The sequence below is a fragment of the Dermacentor silvarum genome, chromosome 1 (assembly GCF_013339745.2).
Source record: "Dermacentor silvarum isolate Dsil-2018 chromosome 1, BIME_Dsil_1.4, whole genome shotgun sequence".
In the NCBI taxonomy this organism is placed as follows: domain Eukaryota; kingdom Metazoa; phylum Arthropoda; class Arachnida; order Ixodida; family Ixodidae; genus Dermacentor; species Dermacentor silvarum.
The window spans coordinates 12,537,309-12,562,114 of NC_051154.1; the positions used below are offsets into that span (position 1 = coordinate 12,537,309).

Sequence of the window (24,806 nt, forward strand, 5' to 3'; positions counted from 1 at the left end):
GTCTAGGTAGCTTAAGCGCTATGGTTCCAGGAGCAGCATATGCATGCAGCAGAGGGAGACACCAAGCACCGGTGGTCTGGCGACCCATCGTGAAAGTTCTTTCGCTGTTTCGAATCTGCCTTGAATCACATGGTGCCTCCGCTGCACAGGCTGGTGGATCATGGTCTCGGATTGAGCGAGCGAAGTCGGCCATCCACGCCCTGCAGTTTATCACTACGTCCAGGAATATAAGAGACAATAGTTTTTCCTAACTTTCTCTGCACCTGAAAAGTTCATAAAGGAAGGATCATTGGAAAGGAGAAACTCGGGAGGCCTATAGGAGAGCCTAAACCCAAAATTTTTGCATTTCGGCAAAACCGGCGAGTCAGGCAGAAAACATCGCCTCTAGTCGGCATGGAGGGAAAAAAAAAACTAGGAAGGAGCGTCACGTGACAATCTTGAAGCCTAGTCATACAAAAAAAAATTACAGGAATGGGATAATGGGAAGTAGGCCCTCACGTGATAGACAAGCAGTAGATTGACTCGGCTTGCTTTGGTTGCGTCTGCTGCGGGGGTTTCGGAATGCTATGCGCACATAGTAGGCGTGGCAAACGCACGCCGAGGTTACTGAATTCAAGTGTGTGAAGTAGTCGAGTCTGTGTTATGTCAGTCAGGTAACGCACCAAACCACCACGCGGCTCGCCGCTTAAGCAGCAGACAGGCGCCAAGGCTTGTAGCGAACGATGGCGTCGGGTTAGCGGCATTGTTTCCAACAAGCCGGGAGGACCACCTCAAGGACGACTGGTTGCGTTTCGAGGAGGTTTCAGGGAAACGAGGAAGCCTTTGGCCCTGCAAACGTGTGAAGGCAACCAAGCTGCCCTTCCGACTGCGATTCGCCGCGTGTGGGGGCATCTTCTGGGAAACAATGATGTATTTCGCCCCCGGAAACATGTGCAGGCGATCAAGCGAGCGTCCAGGGTTCGCAGCGACTGTTTTCCCGTGTGAAAAAAAAATGGTCCCATCTTGTGCCTAACGATGGATTGGCGAGCCGGGGACCCCGACCCTATTTAAGGCCGTGCCGGTCCATTGTTTAGGCAGACTGCCCCAGTCGACGCTGTCGTTCTGCGCAATGCTTCCTGCTTTGCAACAGACTGGCGAGAAGAACTCCATAGGCGCGTCTCAACAGTGTAACGACGTCGCACCACACACTCTTACAAAATAGTGCACGACCCACCGGGGTGGTGGCTCAGTCAGCTAAGGCGTTGCGCTGCTGAGCACGAGGTCGCGGGATCAAATCCCGGCCCCGGCGGCCGCATTTCGATGGAGGCGAAATGCAGAAACGCCCGTGTGCTTGCGTTGTAGTGCACGTTAAAGAACCCCAGGTGGTCAAAATTAATCCGGAGCCCTCCACTACGGCGTGCCTCATGATCAGAACTGGTTTTGGCACGTAAAACCCCAGAAAGAAAGAAGAACAAAATAGTGCACGTAAAACTCGAGGAAAGGCGACGACTTCGGCGTTTAGAGTGCATGCTAATGCTATTTATTTCTTTCACAACGAAAGACTCGCAGCAGAACCTTTTACTAAGCAAGCACGCGACAAATAACTATCCCGCGCAACATCTCGTCTCATCCTATATAGGTGCAAGAAAGTGGAACAAAAATTAGCAGGAAAATACGCACCGCAGTTTAAGGTAGACAACAGCTTATTTCACGAAACACTAGCCTACGCTCGGGCATACTCTGGACGGGTTTCGAGGTGAGAGCGCTAGCTGCGGTGGTAAGCGCAAGTGATGATTTGAAAATTACGTCATGGGTCTGGCTCCCCAGTCTTTCTGCACGTTTGAAGGCAACGCATTTGAAGCGAAGAACGACGCCCGCGGTTACAGAAACCCACGAATTATACTTCCTATATATGTGCATCCATGCCTTTTACGGCAGGCGCCACTAATCGTTACCACGTACCAAACAATCACGAATGGTCCGGTAACCATGTGGGCCTATTCCTACCAAAGGCACCACGCACAAGGCCCCGGAGGGCGGGAGGGGCGGCTTCAGAGGAGGTTGGCTTGCTGCGGCTAGCGGAATCACGTGACGCTCCCTCCTAGTTTGTTTTTTTTCCTTTCCTCGCTGTTGTTTTTCCGAGCGTGAAAGTGTTTTTCCGAAAGTGTTTTTCCAAGCGTGAAAGAGTCCCGCGAATACACGCAAAATTGCCGCGTGAATGGCCGCTCGAGGCACTTGGCGTGTATTCGCAGGTTTCTTTCACGCTCGGAAAAACACTTTTATGTAGCATATATTGAAGAAAAGAACGCTGTATCGGGAGTTTTTCATGTTGCTCTACAATTTTCCTATGGACACCTTTCATCTAATTACAATACTTCAGAAGTTGATTAATTAAGACTAATTATGTAATTAGGCGGAATGCAAAAAATAATCTGAGTATCTCGTGCATCTGAGGTGCCGAATAACTTCAAAATTCGCCATGTCACCCATATTCCGAGTCGCTACCTAATTGCTTGCTTGCAGACACCGAAGTGACAGCAGACTCCGAGCACTGCACAGTGGCATTCAAGTGAAGACCAGTATTGAGCATTGTTTCAGTAAACATTTCAGTTGATCGTATGCAATGGGTGGTTGTAGGTCATGCGAAGGAGGGGAGTGTGTCATTGGCGCTGCTTAGTTGTATTTGACTCGGTGCTGCCGAGTCTGTGCTATTTTGTTTATTTAGGGTAAAGTCAGTCGATGTTGTCATTACGTTTTGGCAGATTACTCTGGAGAAAATGGCTACTTCTGGCTTACCGTACGCTCAAATCAGCAACACAGAAATGCAAACGAGACGGTGAAGATGAAACACAAACAGCCCCGTAATTTTTCAGGTCCGACTTGTCTTCGCCTATAGGACTCTATAGAGGTGTTCGGAAACTAACGAAAGCGAGTCCGCTGCACAAGATGTTGACCTCACCTGATGCCTTTCTCACCTCTTGTGGCGTGCAGGTCGCCATACTCAAGCTGCCTTTTTCTTTATTTTTTTATTGTTGTTTTATTTCCCTTCTCTTTTAACCGTATCAATGCACGAAATGTGTCGCGTGTTGCAGTAGCAGTTCCCTGCGTAAAACATCAGCGCATTTACATGTGTCATTGCAGAGAGCGGATGCGTGGGCCCATCGCCCGTGCCGAACTCTGCACTTGAATGCTCGGCCGATGTCAACACCCTGGGCAGGCGACCCGTCGACACGATCTGCAGGCACGTCTGCGACGAGGGCTACGAGGTCTCGCCAAGTCAACTGCCATTGGCCCAAGTCACTTGCCTCGCAAATGGAATGTGGAATCAGGAAGGTCAGCCGCAATGTGTCAGTGAGTTTACGCTTTTTTTATCCTATTAAAAGAGAGCCGTTCGGCGCAAACGGGTGAATATAGCTTTTTTTTTTTTTTTTGCTTTTTCATTGAGCGCGCATGAGCCAGCGACTCCTATAGGTGGGGAATTTCTCGGTACTAGCGAAATATCCTCGCGGCTGTAATTAACCTAATTCAACGGAAGAGTTGATGCCCACATTAATTTAATTTCAACCTCAAGCATATCAAGTGGGGAGACGCTGGAACCTCTGGATACTCAAAACTCGCCACTCGCACAAGAGATTTCAGCATCTCGACTCCCGACAGTCACAACTGATTGTCTGGATGTCGTGTATGGCAACAGGGCGAATCGTTTGACAAACAAACAAACCGCGTAAGGGTGTAATTTGTGGGAATTTTGTAGAGAAACTACAAATTTGCCAAAATGCGTTAATAAAATGTGCGGTGAACGTGCAAGACCTCTGCGTATTGCTTGTATCGTTAACGTATTCTAAAGCACGTGAAATGCACATCTTTTCAGAGAGTGGTTGTGCTAGCCCGGGCATTCTACCCAACTCTTCGCTCGACTGTTCAAAACACGCCAATCACCTCGAACACAGGCCTACGGGAACGATTTGCAAGGTCACATGTAAAGAAGGGTTTACACTTGCACCAAACCAGCAATACTTGAACGAGATCATTTGTCAAGAGGGCGGCACATGGAACCAGACAGCAGAGCTTGAGTGTCACAGTGAGTAGTTCAGGTATGTCTTTAGCGACACGCTTTCTCTAATCCTGTACGCTTATTTATTCAGAAAGCGGATGCTCAAGTCCTGATCTGGTGCCTGACTCTTCGCTGGAATGTTCAAACAACGCTAACCACCTCGGCCACCACCCGACAGGCACGTCGTGTAAAATTGTGTGCAACGAGGGTCTTGGTCTTCCGCCGCACATGCAGGCTCTTAACCACTTTGTTTGCCAAGAAGACGGTTCTTGGAACCAAACTACACAGCTGGAATGCAGCAGTAAGTAGTCTTCAATAAGTCGCCTTGCTGCTTTCATCTTATTTCACATTGCATCTTAGGTGTCGGTTGTCCAAGTTCGAATCCAGTGCCTGGCTCCTCGCTGGAATGCTCTACGGCCGCCAGCCGTTTCGGCAAGTTCCCTACAGGCACGACCTGCAAGGTAGTGTGCGCCGACGGACTTGCGCTGCCATCGAGCCTGCAACCCCTTAATCAATTTGTGTGCCAAGAAGACGGCACGTGGAACCAGACAACACAGCTAGAATGCCGCAGTGAGTACAGCGGTGCATCTGCTGCTACGAATGTCAAGCATCAGTTGTAACTCGTGACAGTACGCCAATAATGCCTGTTTAAATTACGCCTGCTTCTAGCCCGGTTAGCATTGAACAAGGAATACTTCAATGTTTTGACAAGTCGCTTCATTCTTCCTTTTTAATTAATCTATAACCGCCATATTTTTTGTTTCTACGCTTATGTCTTAGATAACGGATGCCCGAGTCCCAATCCAGTGCCGGACTCATCGTTGAACTGCTCTGCGGACGTTGACCAATTCGGCCAGTGGCCTACAGGCACGACCTGCCAAGTTGTGTGTGCCGATGGACTTGCACTTCCGTCGAGCGTCCAGTCTCTTAACTATTTTGTGTGCCAAGAAGATGGCACGTGGAACCAAACAGCACAGCTAGAATGTCGCAGTGAGTTCAACGGCAAATATACTGCCGCGAAACGGCGGCGAAGGTTTGACAACTGTTGCGCGGTATCTTGCCTGTTTAAACTGATTTCTGTTCTTGCTCACCACATAGTGAGCAAGGAACGCACCAAGCGGTTTCGCAACCTCAATTTATTGTCCATTTTGACTCGTTCACTGTCCTTATAGCGATTTTTCCTATTTTTACTTATCACATATTAGACAGCGGATGCACTAGACCAGACCCGGTGCCTGGCGCCTCGCTGGAATGTTCAAAAGATGGCGAAGACCTCGGAAAGTGGCCTACAGGCACCATCTGCAATGTAGTATGCACCGAGGGGCTTGCACTTCCACTGAACCTGCAGTCTCTTAACCTCTTTGTTTGTCTGGAAGATGGAACGTGGAATCAGACAGCGCAGTTGGAATGCCGCAGTGAGTAACCGTGATGAAGTTTTGATCCCACGTATTCTAATGTGCATTGCGTTTTAGAGAGTGGATGCGCAGACCCGGATCCGATTCCTGACTCTTCACTGAAATGCTCAAATGACGCCGACCACCTGGGCAATCGGCCAATCGGCACGCTCTGCGAAGTACGCTGCAACAAAGGATTCACACTTCCGTTGAGCCATCAATCATCTAGCCAGTTTATTTGCCAGGAGGACGGCGTGTGGAACCAGACAGCTCAGTTAGAATGCCTCAGTGAGTGACTATGACAAATTTGCTCGGAAAATGTGTAATCTGATCTACATTGTGTTTTAGAGAGCGGATGCGTGAATCCGGATCTGGCACCCAACTCTTCGCTTGAGTGTTCAATCGAAGCCAACAGTCTCGGCAATCGGCCTACTGGCACGATTTGCAAAGTTGTGTGCTCCAAGGGATTTACACTTCCATCGAACCAGCAGCCATTTAGCCAGTTTGTTTGCCAAGAGGACGGTACGTGGGACCACGAGACACATTTAGAATGCCACAGTGAGTACACAGGCAAATCTGTCAATGCTTTACACATTCAGTGTAATTCGTTTTTAGTTGTGGCACCTCTCTTTGTGGGTGCGTTTTTCAAGCCTGACACTACATTGCAGGAGTGACTTGTGATAGCCCGCTCAACGTCTCCAATTCTGTCTTGGAGTGTTCCAACGGCACCAGCGAAGATGGAAAGTGGACTGTCGGCACTCGATGTCGATATATTTGCAACGAAGGATACGCCGTTCCAAAAATCCAAGATGGGCTTAACTCATTCACCTGTCGCGAGGATGGCACGTGGAGCTTGACCGATCAGTTGCTCTGTGATGGCGAGTTCACTTTTACGCAAATTTTCTAGCAAAATAGCTACGAAATGTGTCGCAAAGAAATCTATGTGGAGCAGCTATCATAGTGGGCCGTCGATGCGCGATTTAAGACCAATGTATGCGACTTTTGTCCTTCCACAGAAGCGGGCTGTAAAAGTCCGACGCAAGTGGAAGACTCCGTACTGAACTGCACGGTGGAGGCCAACAGTTTAGGGAGATGGCCCACAGGCGCGATATGCTCATATGATTGCAAAGAAGGATATGGCCTCACGAAGAGCCAACTTCCTTTCAACCGCATTACGTGTCACGATGATGGCACGTGGAACCAAACGGAAGAACTGCGCTGCAAAAGTACGTGTTCTTGCAAAAGGAGCGTAGTTCCTTATTATTAACACAGCTGCGATGCTGACATTTAGTTCATTCAGTGACTGTGTTTCCATGTGTTCCTTTAAGTGTTGTCACATCTTACGCTCAAGTTTAAGGTGCTCTTCTGCTCTTTAACATTTCTCCTTACTAGAAACCGGCTGCGAGGATCCTTCTACTGTCCAGTTCTCTATGATGAACTGTTCAGGAACTGTTAATAAATTCGGACGGTGGCCTGTGGGGACCGAGTGCTCACATGTATGTGACGAAGGATACGCAGTTTCTCGCCATGAAGTTCATCTCAATTTATTTATTTGCCTCGATGACGGCACGTGGAATCAAACCGAAGGTCTTCACTGTCGGGGTAAGTGTAATAAGGTATTTTTACATTAGGGAATATACGCATAAAGATAACTGCAAGCCTCACACAGTAGACTGTCAGGCAAGTTAGAATATTTGATAAAACCCTAAGTATAAGTGTCAAAATTTTCCACTAGTGGAAGATGTTCAGAATCCCCTTCTTTCACATGAAGCCTCCCTTCTCACGCTTTTAGTAATCATGCACTCTGTCCTGGAAGAGTAGCAATCCATTCTAGTACGTTTTAACTTCTGTATTCGTAAACACGCGGTTACTTTTTTTTTTCTTATAGAGACCGGCTGCGAAGAACCAGGAAAAGTGCCGCACTCAACCTTAAACTGCTCCTCCGATTTTAACGCTTTAGGAAAGCGGCCATTTGGTACGATGTGTTCATACGTGTGCAATGAAGGATTTGCCGTTCCTCTGGACCTAGAGCGACACAACCAATTCGCTTGTTCGGAAGATGGTTCTTGGAATCAGAAGGAGGAGTTGCTATGCCTAAGTAAGCATGTTTGACGTCATAGGGGTATGCACATGCTTTGTTAAAATTGCATGCGAGCCGCATAGTGAACGGTGCATCTTTATACTGTTTCCTCCATCACGTCACACGAATTGCAGGTTATTAGGATTGTTAGACATGTCATGAGGCTGTCGTGTGCCTAAGAAAGTGTGCTCTATAGCATATACTAGCCATCTGTATTCATTATATCCTACTAAATATTTTTCCTGCATGTTGGCCGCCTCGTGCCGTAAAATTCCTAAACCGTTCTTTTGAGCCCTGGCGTTGTCTCTACTTAACACTTGCAATGCGCGTTATGGGTGTTGCCCCTTTTATATATTGCAGTACACAAATATGTGTTGGCTTTTTCGTGTTCCAATCGCACAGACTGGTGCACAGAAACAGTGGGACTGTGTGTGTACTGTAATATATAAAAAGGGCAACACCCATAACACGCATTGGAAGAGTTGAGTACTGACAACGCCGGGGCTCAAAAGAACAAGTGATATTTTAAACTGAGTGCGCCTTTCAGTGGCTTAGTTCAAAACAAATGAATGGGTCACCTGCCCATAACCAGCCGCGGTAGTCTAGTGCCAATGGCGTTGCGCTGCTGATCTCGAGGCCTCGAGTTCGGATTCAGCCGCGAGTTCGGTTTTGGCCGCGGCAGCCACATTCTGATGGAGGCGGAATGCAAAAACGCTCGGGTGCCCCGTGCATAGCGTCCACTGTTTCTACCAGCCACACAGCGAATGAATCCGAGTTTAATTCACACAACGGAAACTTCTCATTGCGAGGTGGTATGTCGCTGCAGGCGCTGCTTGAGCGTCTTGGAGGTGTCGCTCGTAAGCACAGCCAAGAACTGTATGGAAAGCAGAGCATGTCGATGCCGCAGTGGGCCAGGATCCGTATTTTGTAACGCTTCGGTTTCTGAAAATTCAGTTTGGCGGTGACGTCATGTTTTGGCGGTCCGCTTACGTAATAAGAACGTGAGGAAGGACACAGGCCAACCGGCGCGCAGTTTTTTTTTTTTTTTTTTTTTTTTCTGGAAGTAAACGTCACAAACCAAGGGAAAGTATAGCAAATTAGGAGCTCTTCTTGGTAAATATAAAATAATTGCCTCCGGAATTCTTCGTCTGCCATCTCAAACACGTATTTTCGACGTCGAGGTCGTCGTTACCTCTCACGGATGCTCGCTAAAAGCACTATCGCAGGCGCCACAGGGATCACTATCGCCGTCATTCTGCTAAAAACGCCGATCTCGCCCTTGCACACGGCACGCACAGGCTCTGCACATTGCACACGGCGCCTTCGAATCACACCGAAGCACCTCGCACCACTTGGCTTCGTAGCAGACAATTCGATTTCCGCATGATTTACACGTCCGTGATGTCATAATATGCGTGCGCGCGCCGAGTTGATGGCGTCACACAGGCGGCGACCAATCGCTGCTCGCAAAGCGAATTCTTCGAAAACCGAAGTGTTACAGAATACAGCTCCGTCAGTTATATGCTTCCTGGTCCCCGCTTAAGTCTGTGCTTAGAAGAATTAAGGCTCAGACAGCCGATTTCATTTGCTTCTTACACATTTTTCTAGCTTTTATACATCATAACTAAAAACTGACGTACTATAAAACGGTGGTGTGCAGCATCGTTTTTATTTATTTATTTATTCATTTATTTATTCATTTATTTATTCATTTATTTATTCATTTATTTATTCATTTATTTATTCATTTATTTATTTATTTATTTATTTATTTATTTATTTATTTATTTATTTCAGAATACTGCAGGCCAACAGTTTTGGCCCATGCAGGAGGGGCTATACAAGGCATGAAAATCCACTGTGACAAAAAAAAACAAAAAAAACGGCAGTTTAAGAAAAAAATATTATAGACACATATATGTACACACACAACGCTCTTTTAGAGCTTTAACAAACGTAGGGGACTGGAAAAATGGCCCCCGGGAGGCAGTTCCAGTCAGAAGCGGTCCGCGGGAAAAAAAGTGTTTGAAAGTTTCAGTTCTTGCAAGAATTGGTTCCAGTAAATGACTTGTGTGGCGTGTTCATCTAGACGATAGCTGTTCGGAAGTTTTGTTGGGAAGTCTGCTGCAATGAAAGCCAGGAGGGGCGCGCGACAAAGTATCGCATACTTCAAGGTGAACTGGCAGGCAGGTCTGCTAGTGTCACTGGTAGTCCCGTTAACGCAATGTTTGCTTGTATAATTATATATGAAAGAGGCTGTAGGAGTTGGCGTTCCTATATACGTCTGGATTGCTAAGTACAGTAGAATGATTCCCATGTCTGCATCCATTGTGCGGTATATTGGCAGTCGGTGCGCAACATAAATTGTTAGAGGAAATTAAGATTAGGTACTCTGATATTGGCGTTATCAAGTATGCCTGGACATCGTCAGGACCAATACAATGAAAATTACGAATTAAAATTGCATGCCCAATCTGTCGTACATATACGCACAACGTTTATATGAAAACGTGCTATCCGAATTTGGCATGAACAGAGCTACCGCACTGCATTGGACATTACACATCCCGCGGATTCTTTTCAATAAAGCTTCTGTTCCTTGCAGAAACTGGTTGTGAGAGCCCAAGGGTTGTACAGAACTCCGTCCTTCATTGCTCTCAAAGTGCCAACGTAGTTGGCAACTGGCCGGCCGGGACATCCTGCCAGCATATCTGTGATAATGGATTTGTGATCCCACAAAGCCAACTCATTCTGAGCGATATTATCTGCCATGACGATGGAAAGTGGAACGAGACCGACAACCTGCAATGTGTCAGTGAGTGCTCTTATTATGAACAAGAAGCATTTACCTGAATATGTGGGCTGTATGTATCCGCCCTAGTAACGTGTTCGTTTCGTTGATTTAAACAAGATTTCTTTCATATGGTGAAAACCCAAACCTGACGTATTTCACCTGACGCGGCTCTCTTTGCGCTCTCTCTAGTGGTCAAAGATCGAGTCACCATGTGCGCATTAAGACATGGGACGCCAGCTTAGAACGAGTCAAGAGTTTGGCATATCAGTGGTTCATGGTTATAAATCAACGAAGGCATAAGAGAGGACGACAGCTTAAGGCACGATGTGCTGAACATGTGGTCCCTCGTCTCCAGTTAGACGCTAATGGCGAATTCCATTGGGAGAACATGTAGAAGCAGGGCGCCGCGCAGTGCGGAGTCGGGTGACAGCGCAGTGAGCGCAGGGACACTCGATCCGCCACTGGAAAACGGCGTGCATTCGGGGAGCAGGTGGGAGAGGGACGTGTGAGGATAAATGTACCATGTGACTAAAGCAATCGACGTCCCACTATTCTCTGTAGGAGAGCGGCAAAACACGCTTGATCGTCTTGTAATCTGTCAGGCGTAACGCTGTCAGCATTTGCGGCCACGTACTACATACTTTTGTGCAGCACCGACGCATCCCACAATGTTTCGGTCTGCGAAGATCATCTGAAACGGCAACTTGAATCTGAAGTTGAGCTCCAGCAGCTTTCGCTGCTGTCACCGTCGAGCGTCTCAAGCACTTCAGCAAGGCGAAGACGCTTTGCTGCCGCTGTCCCCCGCGCATCCAACGAGAAGCAAGGCGGACTAGGAATGCCAGGATCTGTCGCTAAATCGCTGCGAAGCTCGCTCGTATCACCGACGTCAAAAACAGCGGTGCCAAAACACCAACTACGCTTGGCTGTCGCCATTGCCGCCGCGCGCGCCGGCTGAAGCAAAATAAAAAGAAATGAGGAGGATATGACGGTTTAAGTCACGTGAAGCAGTCCGGACTGCTCCTCGGCGCAGCTAAACTGCTCTTGTTATACCGCTGGATGCCGGCTCTCCCACTCCTGTTCGACCATCACTTATTGTGTGTATACGGTGCGCATATATTCAAGTGTGCGCCCATTCACGTATTCTTGATACGTCGGCGATAGAGTGGGCGTAAGTTTTCCTGCCATTTGGGTCAGATGTGCATAGATAACGTGCGCGAAACTAACTTACTATGACAGGAAGCGGCGCTACTCACTCCCTTTGTCATTGTTTAACGAGCGGTACTCACTCTTTCCGACGTTCTGAGGATGAAGCCTTTTCTTTGGAGGTTAGCGATACAAGGCTAGCGGATGAGCAAATTTCTGTATCCTCGAGGAAAGCCGTACATCGCGAAGTGCCGGTAACACGTTCGGACAGTTGCAGCAGCGGTCCGCGAACTTGGCCACGCAGATTCATTCTATTCCTTAACATGCTAGTCACTATTTTTGCAGCCAACTACTGCACACGTCTTCAATCCACATTATTCAATCTAGCATGATTGGAGCACAGTGTGTTAGCGAAAACTCAGTTGCATTTCCGACAGCTGATCGCACAGAAGCAAGGTAGAAGCGGTAATGGTTTCGTATTCGTGCGCGGTCGCTGAGGAGAGGTATGGCGCGCCTCCAGGAGCGCCATCTCGTTTCTCTCAAAACAAACAAACTGCTCCGCGAAGAGGGTAACTATCATTTGCATTTACAGCTTCTACCAGTGTATGAACAGCATTGTGATGTTCGGTTTTACTGACAACTATTGCAGGCTGCTCGGAAATTGGACGTTTTCTGAGATTTCGTGGTCCGTAACCTTTTTTGGTTGACTGTACACGGCATGCAACAAGGATTACATCAGGAATACAATAATACAACAGAACTGATTATAATTTTAAAAAGTACTTCACTTCTTCCAACAGTGTAATGGAAAAGGAACAACTTCACAGTATACACAGATCTATAGGAATTGCACAGTATTGACCAAAAATTTAGTTACACCAAAAACTTTTCTCGCATACTATGTATACTGCATATTTCAATAAAAATATTTTAAGAGATAAGCTTGTTTAGTAAAAATGCAAGTATATGACGTAACATTCGTCGTCCATGTTCAGAGCGACAAAACTGAAGCAATCCGCATTTTTTGTTACGAAATGGATAGAGTATAGTGTTCACTTTCAGAGACGATGTATTTAAAAAAGCATAGTCGAAATAATTAAATGCAGACTTTTTATACCTAACGCATATGGATTGTTCGTAAAGTTTGGGCTCTGGTATAATCTTAGACTGCCGAAAAAGCTCCTCAGTTTGTTCATTATAATCTACATTGGCAATATAACGTACCGCTTTCTTTTGCAGTACCACTAGTTTTTTAATATTAGAATGTTTGGTATTTCCCCTGGCCAAAGAAAAATAGTGTAGATGTGATAAGAACAGCGTGTTATAGATAATTCATTTTACTGATACATGAAGGTATGACCGAAACTTTGCTAGTATGCCAACGCACTTAGCTAAATAAGAGGTGACCGAATTCACGTGAGGATCCCTAGTACTCTTACCAGTACTCCTAGTATTTTTATCGTGTGTACCATTTCTACAGTGGAATTTTCAAACTTTTAGTGCAGAAGCGTCTCGTGGCTGGGTCTCAAATAACTTACTGTCGAACCACGTAGGGGAACTTATGTTTCCGCTGGCTTCAATTTAAATAATGGTGGTTTTCTAGCTTGGTACATTCGAAGTACCTTTGAAGGTGCTGTAATAACTATATGTATAATACATACACCTTGATTTTTAATTGGCAAGTTGGCAGTGCAGTCAGCGATGATGTGGATTCTTGAGGCGCCTGCAATAAAACAAATAAAAAACAAATAGCGCGTTCTTGAGCTCTTGTCGTGGAATGAATTGCCGTAAACGCAACGTCTTTTGCCCTAACGTTGCTTAGTGGGGTAAAGCCACTAATTGGTTCAGTCGATTCCTTTGCTTTCGTCATTAATATCTTTAGTGGGACATAACAGGCTCGTTGTCTATCATACCAACAATTCCCAACACAACAGTAGTCTTTGCGCAACACTTTCTCTGGCAGTCGTGCTTGTGTGACGTTTGCTGTTTGCGTTTCCACGCATGCAAAAATCGGCTTTTGCAACCACATTCGTCGCAGAGCTTCAAGATCCCCAGCTATCTCAAGGCTGCAAAGACGAAGTGGTGGTCGTGGACGGACGCAATGTGTCGTTTCCAGTCATCGTCGAAGCCCCAACATTCAAAGCATTCAACGACACCAATGCCGCGGTTCGTTGTACCGCCACGCACGTGACAACCTATGGTACGCACATCATCGTTTGCGACGCCGTCGACTCGGAGCTTCAATCTACATCCTCTTGCACGTACAAAGTCACAGCACTTGGTAAGCCCATTATGTCATTTGCGTGGATGATTTTGTGACAACATGACGCACTTCTAAAAAAAAATCAATAGCGATTTAGAGGTAAATGCGAGAGAAGTGCGTTAGCATTACGTCGCCCCTCTTTGTTTCTCGAGTCCATGATGTAAACCGCATTCACGCCGCATTGCAAAGTATTGTTCAGGAGCTCACTCGGCGCACGTCCTGCCTCTTCGAGTGAAAAGTGCAACTAACAATGGTCCAGAGTAGACCACCATCAGTTGAAACATTATATATATGTATATATATATATATATATATATATATATATATATATATATATATGCATACGAGTAGAAAGGGAACCGAGGGGTCCGACTTTGATTTATCGTATCATAAAAAGCCAACTGTTGGCTTCTTATGATACGATATGTGATGCCATTATGATACGATAATGTATGTATGGATATATATATATATATATATATATATATATATATACATTAGTTAGACTTAGCCTGCCCCTATCTTGAAAGCGATCTGCGATGTGTACAAAGTGCGCCGAGTGCTGGTAGCTTCGTATGCGCTGTACTTTCGACGCTTAGTTCGCGTTGAAGCGAGACGCAGCATGAAGGTCAATTTACTCGCTGCTGCTGCCGCGCCCTGCAGCGTCTGTGTGTTGTCTTGTGGTGCAATTGTAGATGCGGTAGTTGCGGACGGCGGCGAGCAGCGTCTGTGTCCTTTCCCAAAGCAAGCAAAACCGTGCTATCGCTCGACAAACTTGGCTTAACCGCGTTCAACCACGGCAAATTTTTGTCATCCAGTTTCATTTACATTTATTTCTTTAATTCAATTAAGAACTGCATATAATTTCCCGTATGCTCTCCTTGGTGTCATTGTTTGTTGGCTTGTTAAGGTATGACTATATATACACACATATATACAGGGTGTTTCAGCGAACACTTTCAAAAATTCTTAAAGGTTGCCTGTGGCAGATATCACAATTCTAGTTCGTGAGCTGGTCTAGTCAAAGAGGCGGACATTACTTGCACAAGAAATTGAAATGCATAATCGAATGATTAACAAAAATTCACTAATTAAGTTAACTAATTACCTGATGGCCGATATTGCAATTTACAAATTGTAGCCGTGGAGTTCGCAAGGCGGATACACATGGAACGAATTCTCGGGATGACACCAGTTTTGAGATATTAATTCCCGAACTTTGCGCAGAAATGCATTGGCGTTCCAGTTAGGTTCTTAACAAATTGTCGTTTTTTGCATTGAAGCACAAAATTAACTCAGTGTAAGCAGAGCCTCTGCTTTCCGTTGTCGGCCACTGTAACAGGTGTTCACTGGCACGGGAGCTCGGTCAATAACTAACTGTTTACTCGGTGAAGGGCATTAACCAGAACGTTAGTAGGCAACTTTGGTAAGTTTCTGAACTATATACAGCACTATTTTGAATATGATTGCGTAACATGTAGCAAAATCTTGGTGAAGTTAGTGGCACAATGTATGTGGCAATTCTACGGTCACACGTATACGTCATTCTGAATATTATCCGAATACTGCGGATGGTATTTCTTTCACAGCGAAGCTGTTAATGTGACTAGAAACGCTCAAGAACTTTATATGCTTGTTTGCACGATTTTCTGAAAAAAACTTAATCACTAACGAGGGTCATAGTTTTAGGAAAGGGAGGGGTATATTACGGGCGATATGCAGGCAAATTTGAAGTGTGCGCTAATTAAGGGTTAAATGACAATTTTTATACCCTCGTTTTCGGCTCATTTAGAGGCATTCTATGAAACGCTTACGAAGTTTTCCCGCTTCTCTGAGCGGACCGAAAATGGAAGAGATTTCATATTGATAGGAAGTACGGGCCACTATATGGGTGACGCGTAACGAAAGCTCGAAACGTGAAGGGAGCTCGAACGTGAAGGAAAGCTCGAAACGCTTTGAGGATAATTACTGAATTAGTCGTCTTCTCCTAATTTCCATGTGTTCTAAAGGCGTGTAGTTAGTTTTCCTGGTCTCCTCGGAGAACTATGCGAGGCACGCTGTTTATACTTCGTTGAAGTATAGGAAGCATGTTGTGAATGACGAACTACAATTGTTTACTCTGTGTAGATTAGTCTTTGTAGAAAGTTACTTATTCAAGTGTTTCAGAGTGCCATGCTGCCATTATCCGCAATGTTTCCCAGAGTCCTAAAACAGCTGTGCAATACGCAAAGTTGAAATACAATAAAAATGGGGGAATGTTAAGTGTAATTTTATTTCATTTTTTTCATTTATTGTACCATCAGGGCCGTAACATTTGAGGGGATTGGTTACAACGAATACATCTTAACAAAAAAATATACCAAATAGTGAAAAAAACGCGCACTAAGACAAATTATATACGGCCGCAAAAAAGGATACCACAGGTAAAAACTAAACATTTGTGGCAATACTTTCACATTCCTATAGCTTAATTAGAAGCGTTGAGTATTGTTACTGAACCCTGTTTTTTTTTTTTTTCTTACCATTTTGAAGCGTTATACGAGGTTAGCAGTTGGTTTGCCCAGTGTGCTCGGTGAACTAAACAAGGCACCGTGTTTATACTTATTTGGCCAAAATAAGAGGCACGTTGTGGGTAACGCGTAGACAAAGTTCAAAATGCGTGGGTTCATTGCGGCCTTTGCAGTCAATTACGTATGCAAGTACTCCGGAGCGTTATGTCTACGTTTTACGAGCGGCGCAGAATTTAGTCCGCAGCCCTATCGTAACTACAAATGCCACTGAGATCGAATCTGGCGAGCACGGCGGGGACGCTATGGCATATTTGTATGCCAAGGTTAGTAGGCAACTTTGTGGATAAAATACAGCCTCTTAAAATTTTCTTTAGCAAGTGCTTCAAAACGTTGTGGCCATTTGACACGGTTTCTCCGTGACCCCAGGGCACCCTACCTTATAGCAAGTTTATATTTAGTGAAAATAATGGACGCGTAACACGTTATGTGTCGGCGAAGTTCAAAGCATTTGAGTTAATTACGGCATTTGCAATAGATTACGTATTCAGGCGCGCCAGGCCGTTATGGCGTTTACGAGTGGCGCAAAATTAGCACGTAGCCCTGGCATAAGCAGAAATGCCATCGAGACCGAACTTTGTAAAGTCGAGGAACCACTAAAGAAAATCTGTGCGAGGTTCATTATGTGTGAATCAAATACAACTTTTGCAAAAAAAGAAAAAAAACACAAAGGATGGTTACGAGTGTGGAACGTAAATGTTTAAGCGTTAGCTGTGCAGTGGGCCAGGCGTTTTCGCTCCCGATCAATGACGTCGATCGAACGACGAAGGAGATGTGATGACGGTATGAATGATGACGGTATGACGGTATGATGACGAATTCTAAGTGGCGATGTGGTGCACAATTTTGACGTTTCTTGCCTAATTGGGAGCGTTACAAATATTGAAGCTTAGTTTCATTGGTATTTCGATGCGTTATTCTAGGTTGACGTTCACAAATTAAGAGGCACTTTTTCACACTTAAAGTTCGTGTGCATTTCATATTTGTGACATATATGACTAGCTCAATAAAAAAAAAAAACTTTAGACGAGATCAAGATGCACACAGGAGCCGACGCTAAACTTCAACTGAATCTTTATTTCGATAAAATGCATACAATTCATGAGATGCGCAGGACCCCGACGCAAAGAAGCAAAATCCAATTTTTTTCCTTTCCAATCGCTTCGTCCCTTTTTCCTCCTTTCACCGGCTTTAACAGAGAAGCTATGTGAACAAGTCAACACGCAGGTTATTTTCCAGGTATGAACGTTCTTGTGGTGAAAGCCAGCGACGGGGTACTTGCGCAGCCATCACCGGCTTTTTTATGTAAGGGCCTTTGAATTCCCTATCAGCCTGCCTCTGGAGCCTCCTAATCACACGAGTGCGGTGAAACTGCGCCAGTGCACGAGCACCAACGGCAATGGTCAGCCAGATGGTCACCAACGGTTAAAGCACTGACTCCGCTGCCCGCTTTTGCCTCAAGCGATCATTCAAACAACGGTCCGTTTGACCTCTATAGCACTTGACACACGACAGGCCACTTGCCCTGTCACGTGGCAAGTACTATATTTGGTCAATGTTCTGGCGAAGTAAATGTGCTCGAAATCGTGATGTGCAGGCACTTTTAAACGGCCCGGTCATATAGTGACAGCGTTTTAAAGTATGTGATTTAATTACAGGCAATTGAAACGCTTATCGCAACTGCTGGAAATCGGGTTCTAATTCTGCAAGGACGCACAAGTCTGCTGAGTTTTTTTTTTCTTCTACATGAAAGCTAAAACCAATCGCATTTTTACAACTTTTTCGCTGCCACGCAAGCCGAGGGACGTGCGGCTCCTGTAATTCCTAAAAAAAAAACCTCCTGTTCTCTTAGTACAAAAGTGCAAAGAAAGCCACAGCCTTTGCGACGCTGCTGTATACTAAAGCCTGAACTCGGCAAGCTGCAATTATTCGTGATATTCGGCAAATGCAGCCTCCGGATGCGCACCGCTGCAAAGCGACCCGTACAGCCGGGTGTCCTGCTCTACCGACCGCAACGTCACCGAGGGTCAGCTGCACCCAGTGGGCGACGTGTGCGAGTACATCTGTCAGCAGCACGGCTACGTCATCCCCCAGAGCAAGGTCGACTCGGCCCTCAAGGAGTGCTTGCCCAACGGCTCCTGGAGCAACGACGACTTCCATCTGTGCCAGAGTACGCGATCTTATCCTCTCTACTGTGTCTGCCCTCTTGGCTATGCTGCGCCGCCGGTATACCTGGCGTATGGGTGGCCAGCCGCATTCGTAGGTGACTACATAAAAAAAAAAATAATAAAGCTGCGGGGAAGAATCTGTGCTCAATGCGGGCAGGGTTCCTAAAGTCACGAGGTTCTTGATTTGGTGGAAATTGAAGAGACCAGATTGATGGGCTAGCATTGTGTGAGGTGTACGTAGCTCGAACTTGGCAAGCAGGTCGACAGAGAAAAGACAGGCGCGGATTCTTTTTCTTCTCTGCCGTCCTGCGTGCCCCGTTTGTGCTACACTTCACATTATTGAGACGCTCTCCATAACGGCTTCGCTCATTAACACGGTTTGCTGGTCTAAGGTATTCAAGTTAACCTGCTACGACACAAGGATAGCCATCATGAACTGCTTTCACTAAGGCGCTGGTAATGAGCTCCACTACCCACCGCGGTATAGCTTAGTGGCTATGGCGTTGTTCTGCTGAGTCCGAGGACGGGTGTTTGATCCCGACAGCAGCTGCCGCATTTCGATGGGGGCTAAATGCAACAACGCTCCCGTACCTAGACTTATGTGCCCGCTAGAGGACCCCAGGATATTACACCTGGTTGCACGTTCTCTCGAAACAGTAATGCACAGATTACATCTAGGCACTGCGTATACAAAGTGTTCTTTACATAGAATATAGGATGAGCCGAGAGTGTGGTGTGTTCTTGCTTGGAATCGCCAGATATTGATACATGCATATTGCGTGTTTCTTCTGGACGTTCGCGTAACAAGAATTAACACATCTTGTTGCACTGCAGTGTCTGCAGCTCACCATGGACAAAAATTACCGAGATAAATTGTGTACTCCAGTCTAACTGCCAATCTCATTGGGGTCATACCCAACAAATTAACTGCAAAAGCGCTTAGTTAGCGACCTAAAATAATTGTTGGAAGTGGCAAGAATTGAGCATAATTGGTAAAGCATTGTAATTATGCTTCGTGGTTATGCACTGCAGTGTATTTATTATTATTTTTTTTTGCTAAATGCCATTGATCTTGGTTTATCGTTTACAATACAACAACGTTCCACCATAGGTTGTACACAACGCTTCCTTCAGATACAAAGGAACTGCAAGTGACTGTTCTATAATCTTAAATGACATTACTTGCTGTGCGAATTCTGTGTTGTGACTTTCCTTGCGCCGACTTTGGCCTTGATGCAAATTCTGCGTTTGCTATTTCGGAACCATACTTACCGGTGGTGTTGGTATTGTATCTTTCTTGCGCCAATTTTTAGCCAGGCAATTTTTGATATTGTTTGCTTTAGAAGGAAAGAGTAGCGGGTATCACCCATAATACCAGCCTCTCCTGCACATACATTTATTAGGAAAAAAAAGAAAAACGGATGGTCAAAATAAATCCGGAGTCCCTCACTGCGGCGTGCCGATATCGCTGTTTTGGCATGTAACACACTATAAGTTTTAATGAATCAACTCCACTGGTAAGTTTCCAGAGCACAAGTGCTGTTCGGGCAATGCGCTGTCTATTGTAATGTTTTTACGGCAAAAATTTAGGCTGAGATGAATAGGTGGCGTTAGGAATATGTCAACAGCAATGGCGCATGTATCGCTGGGAATACGTCGGAACCAGAAAAAGATTTCAAGTTAAAGTTCTCCATCGAGTTAAGCAAAAGCGTGGTATATTTTTTCAATACAGTTCTTTCGGCAGTACAACTCAACTTAAACGTTACCTCGTTATCTTCATCTCCCCTGGGAGGTTTGTGTTTATATATATATATTAGTGTGTGTGTGTGTGTGTGTGTGTGTGCGTGTGTGTGTGTGTCATTAGCATTCATTCATTCACAAAACTTTATTAGAGTCCTGAAGCCCGGTCTTTTCAGACCGCGGCGGGCCGCGTCCACGTCGGCACGGTCAGGCCGAGCCTTATGGCGCCATCGTGGACCCTCAGGACAGCCCGTAGTTGATCGTCATGTGCAATGCTTTTATGGCGCAATTATCACCCAGGAGAATAGGAATAGCTGGCTTCTCTTACAGGCAGCAACATATCCTTAAGCAAACCTTATAAAAAATTATATCAGGTACGTTGCAACATATAATGCATTCTCACTGACTTATTTTATATCGTTGGTTTTCTACTGTGGCCCACTTTTCTCTTGAGAATCGGCTGTTATTTTCGTAGGCCATTCTTTTGAAGCCTGTGGTGCCTAAGCGAATATTAGTGTATGGTAACCTGTAGCTTTTACACCATAAAATGTTCTATGCTTATTCGGGTGAAGTACCGTGTGCACTGGAGTCACTGATGCCATCCCCGGTGGAAACATTCAGTCACTGAAGAACGTAATCGGTGAATTAAACTCTGGGGTTTTACGCGCCAAAACCGCGATCTGATTATGAGGCACCTCGCAGTGGGGTCTGCGGATTACCTTTTACTACCTGGGGTTCTTTAACGCGCACCTAAGTGCACGAGCGTTCTTGCATTTATCCACATAAAAATGCGGCCACCACGGCCGGAATCGAACCCGTGACCTTGAGCTCAGCAGCACAACGCCATATCCACGGAGCTACCGCAGCAGGTAATGTGATTTGAGTGCGGCTACTGATCTCATTAAAAAGGAAAGCTATTTTGTAACTATAAGGCATTCCACTCTTCTGTTGCAAGGCCTGGCGACGATCGCCGAGAGCGATTTCCTCTGATGTACCAATAAGCTAACGCAGCCAGCACCTTCACTGCTCTTACACGGGAAGCGGTAGCTTGCGCAGTTGTTACCAACCGGAAGTTTCAGCTAAGGACATGAGGCAGAGTAAGAAGTAAACCAAGACAGTTAATTCAGCACTTAGTTGATGCACGCATGTCGCCTCCGCTTAAACTCAAGTCCCCCCTAGCTATATGTATATAGCTATATGTATATAGCTATATGTATAATATATATATATATATATATATATATATATATATAATGTATGTATATGCAATCGTTAAGTGAGTAATGGCTACTACCTTGTTTTGCCCGAGGTCTATTGTTATGCGTGATGGTAATCTCAGAGGAACATTTAAATGAGCGGTAGTTTTATTATCTTGGATTAACAGTTGTCTGCACATGTGTCCGCCGCAAGGTATACATATATCAGATTGTAGAGATTTATGCCCATAACGCCATTTATTTAAGCAACTACATCTATAGATACTCATCGGTACAATGTTTAGTCCCAAAAACTGCTGGGGCTATACATGTATGTTTGTTGTGGTGCTTCAAACCATGTCGCGTTGTAGCCTGTTCCCTGTGCTGTGCGATTCAATGTTCTCTCTTATCGTACGTTTAGTTATAGTGTGTTAACTTCTGTGCAGGGTATTCACTCGCAGTTGGTATTTATGGTGTGACCATTATACCGCATTAATGATTGGTTTATTCATTATGACCAAAAATAAGCTTGCGAATGCGCTTCTCAATTTTGAATACTTTATTTCTTTCACCTGGACATGTTTTTAAAATATAAGCTACCTAATTATGGTCTTGGAGTAGCGCTTATACACAAGATAGGCGCCGCTACAATTTGGATAGTGGTAATTCAGTTGTGTAAGTAGCGGTTACTACCTTTCCTTGTTGGCAGTTGTTACTAACACTACGGTTACTAACTGCAGTTACTGATACGTTAGTAACGTGTGATAGCCTATGGTAGATACTGCGACCCTTTTTTTTTTTGTACTTGGGAGGTTACCCCTGCCCCTGGGCGGCCTCAAGACTGATACGTTTGAGCATTGATCATGAATAGAGACCGCTGCGACATTGGCACCAGCCAAGGGCAAAGTATGCCTGGGGTTTTAGTACTTCTAAATAAGAGAATACAGGCATAGCGACCTTCCCTGTACCCGTATAGCCCCCCCCCCCCCCCCCCCCTTTTGTACCCTGAAGCAGATCTGACCGCAAATGCGCCTGACTTCGCGCAGAGCAACTAGCCCCCGTGCGGGTAGGTGGCTGCCAGGACATGGAAATCGGCACCGACGAGCTGGGCAACACGACCGTGCCACGGCCCGTGTTCCGCACCGGTTCCGGACAACTAGTCAATGCCACCTGCACACCGGAGATGTTGGTCGACTTTGGCGACCATGAGATCAACTGCGTTGCGGAGGACCACGAGCTCAGGTCGTCGGCGTCCTGCGCGTTTAAGGTAATAGTCAAAGGTAGGAACTCGCGCGTGGATCACCGCGGCGCGCATTCCTGGCAAACTTTCTTCCAGCACTCGGAGATGTGACGATGGCGCTCCAGCGCCATGTGCGAACCGTTTGCGGTTTGGGACTCCATTTTGCGCTAAACTTTAACGACGTGAATGATTAATGAAAGCTCAAATCATCCGTATAGCTCTTTCATAATAAATTGTTGGAATAATGACCCGAACTAAATACGGTTTTTTCTACAGACATGTCGACCAAATTTAGTTGCAAGAAAATAATCCTATTATATTCTGCAGTCGAAAAGTAGGCTTGCGTTTCTCGTTTCTATTCGTAATGATCTGTAGGAATAACTCATGACGGTAAGAAACAGTAATCTGGTGGAAATAATGAACAGTGACCTGTCTTTGCCAAGGTGCATAGGATCAGTTCTAAACCTCGTCGTTGCATAGCCCCCGCATAGCTACCCTTTGTAGCCAGCAGCACACCTTCGCCGCTGTAAGAAGTTTGCGGAGCACGTGGCGGTTCGAGCGCGACTGCCCGCGTGCGAGGCGGCGCTTGTGCAAGGCGCTGTTTTTGTCCTTGCAGGTGAAACTCTTCCCCGCCTTCTTGAACCGGGCCAAGATTGTGTAGACGTCCACGAAGTCCACGACAAGTATCCAGTGCACGTAAAGCCTCCCGCCTTCGAGGCGGCGTCCGGCGGCGTCGCCTTGGTCACCTGCGAGCCGGCCACTCTGCTTGGGCCCGGCGCGTACAACGTCACCTGTACGGCTAGAGACAATAAAACCCAGGCAGAAACACAGTGTGCCTATGTTGTGAACGCGAGGCAGATCGAGCAGTTCAGGGGTGAGTAGAATCGCTCTGGCTGCATGGCTGCACCGCCGCTCATGGCTGCTGCAAAGCGCCTCCGCATGGCTCCAGGCGCAGCCTGCTCTTGACCGCGATGGCGCGCTTCAATACCACTGTTGGGCCTGCTCTGGCTTGGTTTTCCCGGGGCGCGCCTTGGCTGACCCTTGACGATTGCGGCGCAGACAGACGATGGTCGTCTCTCGGGGCACGCGCGCTTGGCAGCTCGCACTGAAACATGCGCGTCGTTTCCAGAGTCGCAGTGTTTGTCGCTAAGGGCTCCCGCGAACGGCAACATCCAGTGCAAGCGGCGCATGGGGCTCATCACATGCCGCTTCTCGTGCTTCAACGACCACGTGATGAACACCAAGTCGCTTCCCCTGCTGGCCAGGGGCTACGTCGTCTGCGACCGCGTCCAAGGAGACCGCTTCGACTTCCAGGAGGAGTACGGACTCGACGAGCTGCCCGCCTGCACGCGTGAGTGCCCCAGCGCGGACGTTAAGGGGGCCCCGCCTTTTGTCCGCGCGGCCATTTCTTTCGGCCGTAGGATAGTGCGTGCCTCAGTGCAGCATGCCTCATACACTCTTTCACTGATAAGTTACCATGTGTAGCAACGTTTTTAAATGCGTAGCATTATATGGTGTTCCTCCGTGTTCTGTACGCCTATGTTTTTCGGAGTACGAGCATTCCGCGCGCCTTCCTTTTAACTCTGCTGCCGCTGCAGTCTCCGCGCGGTGACCTTGCATGGACTGGGAAACACCTTTCCCAATACACAGGGCGAAAATGCGCAGTTTAAGACCATTTAGTGCGCTGTTGATAGCTGCCATCTGGAATACAATGACGAACGACCCACTGTCAGCGATAATAGGCACGCCAGAGCAAAACATTGTACGAGCCCGTCCGCCTTCCGAAGTTCTCCATGCGACACATGCAGAAAGGAGGCGCTACACCTAGGCTAGAAATGCCTAGACTAAGAGGGATAGCAAACAGTATGGGACGCCCTGGTAAACACCCGACCAGTGAGGATGGAAAGGGACTTAAGGGGACCCAAAACGAGAGGATGCGCCATTCGTGTATTAATTGCGCATGCACGCGCAGCCCGCCCTCCTGCGCTCCCTATGACGGCATTAACGCGCGGTTATGCTGCGCATGGCATCGTGCAAACAAATTAAGCGGTACCCCCTGAAAAGGGACAGTCGAAGATATGTGTAGAATTATATAGTGGTCGGCTTGGTGCGGAATGTATATGTTCGACCATGTAAATATGCGCATTTCTCTGCTCGTACTTCCACGCATATATAAATAAATGGAACA

At 46.4% G+C, this 24,806-nt stretch overlaps 1 protein-coding gene across 2 annotated transcripts in view; it reads left to right on the forward strand.

Annotated features, from left to right (window-relative positions):
- The window catches only part of LOC119456831 (sushi, von Willebrand factor type A, EGF and pentraxin domain-containing protein 1-like), a 169,359-nt gene that overhangs the window by 84,743 nt on the left and 59,810 nt on the right, over positions 1-24,806 (forward strand). For both annotated transcript variants that reach the window (XM_037718653.2, XM_037718660.2), the window contains 18 exons: positions 3,121-3,330; positions 3,851-4,060; positions 4,125-4,334; positions 4,394-4,603; positions 4,814-5,023; positions 5,239-5,448; positions 5,506-5,715; positions 5,776-5,985; positions 6,096-6,305; positions 6,444-6,653; positions 6,820-7,029; positions 7,316-7,525; positions 10,113-10,322; positions 13,483-13,725; positions 18,226-18,444; positions 22,425-22,658; positions 23,235-23,492; positions 23,748-23,969. In XM_037718653.2, the coding sequence (XP_037574581.1) occupies positions 3,121-3,330; positions 3,851-4,060; positions 4,125-4,334; positions 4,394-4,603; positions 4,814-5,023; positions 5,239-5,448; positions 5,506-5,715; positions 5,776-5,985; positions 6,096-6,305; positions 6,444-6,653; positions 6,820-7,029; positions 7,316-7,525; positions 10,113-10,322; positions 13,483-13,725; positions 18,226-18,444; positions 22,425-22,658; positions 23,235-23,492; positions 23,748-23,969 (3,906 nt within the window). The remainder of the gene's footprint in view (positions 1-3,120; positions 3,331-3,850; positions 4,061-4,124; positions 4,335-4,393; positions 4,604-4,813; positions 5,024-5,238; positions 5,449-5,505; positions 5,716-5,775; positions 5,986-6,095; positions 6,306-6,443; positions 6,654-6,819; positions 7,030-7,315; positions 7,526-10,112; positions 10,323-13,482; positions 13,726-18,225; positions 18,445-22,424; positions 22,659-23,234; positions 23,493-23,747; positions 23,970-24,806) is intronic.